We start from the raw sequence: 7,633 nt of genomic DNA, 5'->3' as shown, positions 1-7,633 counted from the left end.
TATTTTTGGAATAAAGAAAATAGTAGGGAGAGAAAGATTGTTTAGGATAGTGAAGAGATGTAGGGTATTTTTGGAATAAAGAAAATAGTAGGGAGGTGTATAATATTTTTGAAATAAATTAAATTAATGGAGAAGTACAAATCCCACTTGGGGAGGTGTAGGGAGCAACACCCTTTAATCTTTGTTGTATAAATTTTCTCATCAGTAGTTTATCTGGAATGTTTATGGATTAAAATTCACAGATATGTTAATGGATAGTCTTTTTAATTTAAAACTGGTAGGATATTTTCTACTTTTTTAAATATTTAAGATAATTTCTTATGAAATTTTCAGATCAAGAAACTTGGGAGGTAGTTTTTCTAGACAGTTAAATTTTTTATGCAGAAAAAAATATGTTTTTATACATTCTTAACTTAAGTAATTTTTATGAAAATATAAAGTTTATAATGAATTCTCGAAAACTTTTTGTAAGAGAATTTTGAAATCTTTCTTTGCTTTGCTACAAATTCCTAAAATATTGAAAATTGTTTGTTTCGTATACAATTATGTTTTGTAAAGACATTATCTAATCATTCATATGTATATTTTCATCGGATATACACATAACTGATTTCCATGAGCCTAACTGTGTTTTTAAAAACTTTGTTTTACAATATGTCAATAAAATAAGAATCACAATGATATTTAATATCTAAATATTTAACATTTTTTTAACAAATACATTGTATTCTTTATTTATTATAATTATTATTTTTTCTTTCAAAAACTATTCATCAACATTTTTTAAAATTAATTTAATCTAATCCAAAAATATAGTTTTATATTACTTTTAACAATAAGGATAATTTTATAATCTTTCTTTTTTTATTTATTAATTTTTTTATCAATCAAATCATTCACAAATTTCACCTTTAAATATACTCAATTTTATCTCTAAATCTTTTAAAAGAAACAACACGAATTTTTGGAGTATAATAATGTATGAACGGTGATGATGATGAGAATTCACGGAAAAAAATCATTATGCTATATGCTTCTTTAAGGTATATGGATTTAGGGTTAGAAGTTAACTTGACATTCTAATAAACATTCAAGCTCATATAAAATAGAATAAGTTACGTACCAAGAGTAATAGGAAGTTTTTGTCTAAAGAACAATTTAGGTTCTCCTGATAGTGAAAGGACTAACTTTATATGTAGACAATATCTATTCGAAATAAAAAACTTTCTCAGATCTAATATCAAAACATATATTTAGATAATTGAGTCTAGAATAATCTTAGGTGTGTGATACATCTTGTTATAAATGTTTTGTGTGTTAACATTTTTAATTTAAATAAATGTCTTCTATCTTTTCATGTTTGTTTTTTTCTTTTCTTATAATCACCTATATTGATCATAACATCAAAATCAAAAGAAATAGGTGGTAAGGCATTTTGAATAAAGATGATGTTGTTGTCTAGTTCTTATATTATCTTTAATTCATGGTGAAGTATCATTTGAAAAACTTTCATAAGGGTTAAATATATATCAGTCTCGGAAGTAGATTTTAGTGTGGTTATATATTTAGATATTTATGATAATAATTCTTAGTATTTGAATGATCTGTTTTGAATTATTAAATAAGTGATATTTTATTTTAGCAGGATGTTACAAATTTCACAATAAATAAAAAACAACAAATATCTTTTTCACATAATTTCATTTTAATTTTTATCTTTAGTTACATTATTTTTCATAATTTTCATATAAATAAATCAATGAAAAAAGTTTCTTGAGTAAATAAAATAGTTTAAAAGTACCTTTGAATTAATAATAATTACTTTCAGAAAAACATCATAATCTAAATTAAAAAATAAAATATATTTTTAAAAAAATCCAACAATTAAGGTTTGTTACATATTATTTAATATTTTACCACAAAAATGATACATCACTGTTTCCCCTTTTCATTTAAAACCATTAAAAAAATATCAATAAATAGTTGAAGTATTATTGATTATTATCATAATTATAAAAATAAGGAATATATTTAAAAATATATAAATTAAAAGTATATCTAACAAATATTATATAATATGAAGAATTTTTTTCAAACCGTAATTTTATTAATAAAAAATATTAAAAATCTTCTTTCTTTTTAATATAAATCAAATATTATGTTCTTTTAGAAATATGTACTATTTTGAAGTTTAGTATCTCTTTATTTCTCATTGTTCAATATGATATTTAATGTTTTTTGAAAATTGTGTTGGTACAGTAGATCCACTCTAGTTAAGTGTTTCATTTTGTTTTTCATAACCCTTTTTATATGTTCTTGTGAGAATTTTAGCAACTTTGTTTTTTGGTAACCACTATGTTAGAGTATTGTTAAGCTTCGATTTACATAGTCATCCAAAGATTAGATAAAAATAATAACTCTTACACTTGCCATTTTTTAAACATAATTTGGTAATTCTCATAAGCACAAGAACGGTTGTCACTCATCATTATGATCACATTGATTGCATCTTTGTCTCATTTCTTTTAGTTGAATTTGGAAGTCAATTCCTCCCCTAACTAACAAATCAATGATTCAGGTATTCAGTAAAATTGATTCATGTTAAAACTCTTTTAGTTGTTAAAAAAAATACCCCCATCAATTGTATTGTGAAAACACAACTAATATAATAAATACAAAATCAATAAAAAAAATGATACGCGAATAAATAATTATATTCTCAATTTAATATATAGAATTTAAAACGTGGATAAATAATTGTCTATTTTCACTCATTTCTTCCAAAAACAATGTCATAAATACTAGTCAGAAGTTGCAAAATGATTTCTTTATTGGTGTAGTGAGCCAACACTTCCCATTAAAAATAGGCGCAAAATCAATGCTAAAGCAGTATCTAAATAACCTTAATGTTGATAAAGCCAATTATAAATAACCTGGATGCGCCCAACGAGTATCCGTAGTCAGCTTTATCACTCTTTGAATTGCCAATGATACAAATCATGATCTAATCTATCCCCGCTAAAATATGCTCTCAATTAGTATCCCAGATAATCAACAACCACGATCCGAATGAGGCAGGTGGATCTCAGTGCTTTATAACTTTTTGTATAGCCACAGGCAAAAAGAAACCTCTAACAGTCAGTCAAGTAATCTTATTTTTCATCTTCACCATCAGAAAGCAGAAAATCTTGTATTTGCTCCCTGAAAACAATAATATAAGCATACTTCAAAGAAAGCCATAATCACAATTAATAATATTGACCATAATAACTCAAGCAATTAAGTGAATACACCGAAAAAAAACATAAGTATGTATATCAAGCAATGTCTTGCAGAGTAACCAAAGGCATGAACAAGAGAAATAACCCTTTACGGAAAAAAAAAAACCCCAAAGAGTGGACAACCTGACCTAAATTAAAGTATGGCTCTTTCATAATGATAGTCAAAAGAATTTAATGTCAAACAATTTAATTCAGAAATTTCATTATCACAATTAATTATCAGACATGGATTCAAGAGGGTCCATTATATTTGACGAATAATAGCAAAGCCAAATAAACGGATTATCCAAAATTCTGATATTCATGTAATTTCTTTTACCATACTTGTACTTTCATTTAACAATGAAATATACTAGTCAAAATTGGCGATAAGAAAACAGTTTACACAGACAAATTTGTAGGAATCAACAAGGCTAGCAGTGACCAAGGTCGGAGTGGCATGAGTTAATAACAAATTTGAAATACAACCAACTGATATTGATAGCAAAACAAATTCTCACCTTAGCAGACTCAAATTACCATAGCTAGCTTGCTTTGCTCGGCTAACCATTGGTTGAGGTAAATCCATATAAAATTGTTCGATTAATGTTGAATCGCTTGGAAGAATCTGAAACTGACAACTTGAACAGCAGGTATTGTAAAAACTGTCACTATTTCTGTGGCTATCCATATTGCTCCAATCAACAATCTCACTCTTGTTGAGTGGGCTGTTGCAGAGAGGACAGAAAGATTCAGAGGAAACAGACTCATTTGATTTGAGATTATATCTCTTCTGTCGTCTTCGAGTCGCCAAAGGAACATTTCCATCAATGATCTCTGGAATCCTATTGAATTGAAAAGGAGTGAGTTTACCGGCTGTTCTTACAATTGTACTCTCTCGAGATGGGTTTTCTTCCTGCAAAATAGGTATTCATCTACTTATTTTCTGATTAAATTTAAGTTCCTGATAAAGTAAATTTTTTAACCAAAAAAAAAGGCATCTTCCATAAAAGTAAGCATTAAGCCACACAATATGTAAAACAATAGCCTGAAACATCTAGTGACAGAACTTGACTAGTCATAAAAAACCGATGGCTCATATTGAAACACACACAGTGACAAGAACTGACTTTCTTTATATATCATTACATGTCTCCAGGATATAAAAGGATTGAGGGCACACTAAATTCTACCTGCAATAAAGACACAAAAGATGATACCAAGCGATTAATGCTAGAGCACGGACCTGTAGAAAACTTCACAGTCTTTAGACTGCCCTGCCAAAAAGAGATGAGACACATACATTAAGTAAGGTTTATATAATTCAGTCCGACAAACATAGAAGACCACATGCAAAATAAAGTGAAATTACTCAAAACTTATAACAGAAGAAACAAACAAAAACACCAATCTCTATTGTCATAAATGTTTAACATGTCTAGAGGACTACAAACCCATCAAGGTGGCAAAGCATGTTGATCTCTTGGGCAAAACAGTCACGCAGAGGAAGTACAATAGGAACTTCCCATCTAGCATCAACATATTGTATATCTGCAGGCAATGAGTATCCTTGACCCTGTTAAAACGAGGACATCTGAATTGATTATCCAAGGCCATTCCTTATTTAGAATGAAAGAGAGAGTAAGAATATAGACAAGGTCCCAACGATTACTACACAGCATAGTTTTATCAAGAACAATGAGCCAATGACACGAATCCTAAAATAATCCAGTAATAGAAAGCTTAACTTGAAAAAAAAAAAAAAAAAAAGAGAGAAAGCTAATAGTATTAGACTTTCCGATTTCATATGTCACATTTAACCCAAAGATCACTCCATTCAATACGTCAAATAGGCATAGTTAACAGTCAGCATGCATTCTCAATCCCATTATATTGAGGATCGCTCTTCAGAGAAAACTTTTTTTATTGCAGCTCAGGCAATCAAGCATATAGCAGTTGAATTGTACTAACCAAATGAAAAAAATCAGCAGTGATACTCCTCATCAGTAGACACGGCAACCAGATAACGTTACTCCTTTTACAAAACTTTTAATTGTCTAAGAGTCTCTTATGCATTTCACAAAATGTTTACATGGGGAGTTAATGCATCAAATGAGAAGCACCTACGAGTATGTGTATAATTTCAACAACTAACTCTTCTAATTTAATGCTTCAAAAACTATGAAGCTTGGCCGCGTAAATGGGAAGCCGTTTCCTCCTCACTTCCAATGCACCACTGCATGGAGACCCAACAGGTGCTGTGCAACATGATGTCAGACACCTTATCTTGGACTGGATATGGCCTAACCATTGAACGCACTGGAAGTGACGCAGTCAGTCCTTGGAGACACTGGAAGTGATGCAGCTCAACTCTTTGGATGTGTTGCAGTGGCACAGGAAATGACAGCAGTGAGCCTTTGCAGTGGCAATGGAAGTGATGGCGGTAAGCCTTTGCAATGGCTTTGTTGTCACTCCTCTTGACGTCATCGACAGATGCTGCCACCATGGCTCTCTCCTTGTGGGATGGCATAGTGTCCTTAGATTCGAGGATGGGACTCCAATCGGACTTGTTGTGATAGAGAATCTAGGAAGGTAGGGATTATGGACTTCGTGGTGGCAGGGTCACCAGCATGCTGGACCTATAAACCAGGGTGGGGTTTCTGCCCACAAATTCCTCTTTTATTTATAATGAATTTTACTAATTAATGTATTAATTATTTAAAAAAAATAGATAAATGACTAATTCAATATTTCGTTATCTTGTTAATCTTTGAAAGTAAAAAAAACAAATCATGACAATAATCTTAATTCCCTCAACCGACAATAATGACCGTGACTAAGTAAAATCCAGTAACAAACCTTCACGGTGGCTGAAATGACATGGCAAGCAATCCTAGAAATGCATGATCCCAGAACGATCCTGTTATACCCACATTCTGAAGCAACCTGTACAAACATCATAAAAGTTTTCAAACAAACTCGTTTTCATATAGACATATGTATGTCTACAAGCTTCAGAGGCAACAACAGTAAGCTATGATGCACGGATACTATACATGTATCGTGTGTATAAGTTACATATCAAGATACGGGATACATTCATTTTAAAAATAATAGGATACTAAACTTAATATATGCATATTAAAAATCAAATGTATTAAAAGTTGTCAATAAAAAATTATAAATTATTAAGTAAGAGAGCCATCCAGAAACATACTTTTTGCAGCGCCAACATTCGCATACAGAGCAACATATCCTCCCTTCCTGTCGGATCAGTGACCGTGTTCATTACCTTGATTAGCCTCTCCTTCCCATCACCAGAATCTGACGAGTAAACCGTCTCAATGGGAACAATATGCAACTCCTTCGTCGGCGACGCTAAACAAGACACGACCTCTCTAATAACTTCAACAGCTTCCTCCATTTCACTGGAAGGAATAGATAAGACGGCACTCTCATCAATAAACACAACTCCAACACCAAAGACCGGCAAAGACCTATCCCTACTCGCATCAAAGTTCCTCTGAGCCCTCTCTTGCATGTCATGCACAAATTGCAAAGCTACCCTAAACAACAAAAATAAAAACACCTTTTATTCTCCATTAAATACAATAATCAAAATTTAAATTAGCCCAACATTTAAAATGGTAAATTAAAGAGATTTAAAGGGAAAAAAAATAAAAAGGGGATTGGGTGTGAACTGACCTGGAAGAAGGGCCACCTGAGAAGGCAACGAGGACCTTATCGGTGGGCGTGATCATGGCGTTTGAAGTGACAGCGAAACGAAACTTTCCGAATAAGTTGGTTTTGAAGCAATCGGCGCAGAAACGGCCGTCGTCGATTCCGCCGTAGCCGGAAACAGCGTCGTTGAGCTTGCACTTGATGCAGACATTGGTAGGGTTTGTTGAATCGGTTTCTTCGGATTTAATTGGTTGGTTAGATGTTGCGTCTTCGTCTTTGTAGCACGAACCGGATTGGCAGCCAGAGCCATTGCACGCCATCGACGGTGATTGCACTCACCTTGTTAGGGTTTTGCGGGGTTTTAATTTCTACTATTTTGAGAAAACAAAATTAGGCAGCGCCGCCAATGTTACAAATTTTGGAGACGTTCTTTTCTATTATTTTAGTCTTTATTGTATCATTCATCATTAATCTGAATTCCATTAATTTTGAAATGTTTAAAAAATAATAATTTAAGTCTTTAAAAAATATTTAGGGTTATTTTGGTTTAATTTACTACCTTTTTTATCTTTGTTTATCGTAATTAATTACATGTTTTAAAATATTAGATATATTAAAATAAACTTTTAGTTATTAGTTGGGTATTATTTTTTATTTGTATTTATTTAATTTATATTTTTTCTATTATAAAT

General features: G+C 31.2%; 1 protein-coding gene across 4 annotated transcripts; it reads right to left on the bottom strand.

Moving 5' to 3' along the window:
- Positions 1–2,774: 2,774 nt before the first annotated feature.
- Positions 2,775–7,366, bottom strand: LOC106756715 (cytoplasmic tRNA 2-thiolation protein 2). 4 transcript variants are annotated; one of them, XM_014639252.2, is made up of 7 exons: positions 6,966–7,364; positions 6,478–6,826; positions 6,120–6,206; positions 4,715–4,836; positions 4,454–4,532; positions 3,782–4,176; positions 2,775–3,201 (listed from the first exon to the last, which is right to left on the bottom strand). In XM_014639252.2, the coding sequence occupies exons 1-7, from the start codon at positions 7,259–7,261 to the stop codon at positions 3,153–3,155; spliced, it is 1,377 nt and encodes a 458-aa protein (XP_014494738.1). In that variant the 5' UTR covers positions 7,262–7,364; the 3' UTR covers positions 2,775–3,152. The 4 variants fall into 4 exon arrangements, 3 of the variants coding, with proteins under 3 accessions (XP_014494738.1, XP_022634861.1, XP_022634860.1); XR_002667344.1 differs by lacking the exons at positions 2,775–3,201; positions 3,782–4,176; positions 4,454–4,532 and adding an exon at positions 5,388–5,844 and having other exon boundaries at positions 6,966–7,366; XM_022779140.1 differs by lacking the exons at positions 2,775–3,201; positions 3,782–4,176; positions 4,454–4,532 and adding an exon at positions 5,416–5,844 and having other exon boundaries at positions 6,966–7,366.
- Between the last annotated feature and the right edge of the window lie 267 nt (positions 7,367–7,633).

This window comes from Vigna radiata, chromosome 3 (assembly GCF_000741045.1).
Source record: "Vigna radiata var. radiata cultivar VC1973A chromosome 3, Vradiata_ver6, whole genome shotgun sequence".
Taxonomy (NCBI): Eukaryota; Viridiplantae; Streptophyta; class Magnoliopsida; order Fabales; family Fabaceae; genus Vigna; species Vigna radiata.
The sequence above is the reverse complement of the archived record's forward strand: the minus strand, read 5'-3'. Positions and strand labels throughout refer to the sequence as shown.

Bases quoted from the DNA above. Each gene is read 5' to 3' on its own strand.
- LOC106756715 (XM_014639252.2), bottom strand. From the start codon at position 7,261: ATGGCGTGCAATGGCTCTGGCTGCCAATCCGGTTCGTGCTACAAAGAC. The intron at 4,837-6,119 runs GTTTGTTACTGG...TCGTTTTAACAG, and splicing joins TCATTTCAGCCACCGTGAAG to GGTCAAGGATACTCATTGCC. The intron at 3,202-3,781 runs GTGAGAATTTGT...TATTGTTTTCAG, and splicing joins GGTAATTTGAGTCTGCTAAG to GGAGCAAATACAAGATTTTC.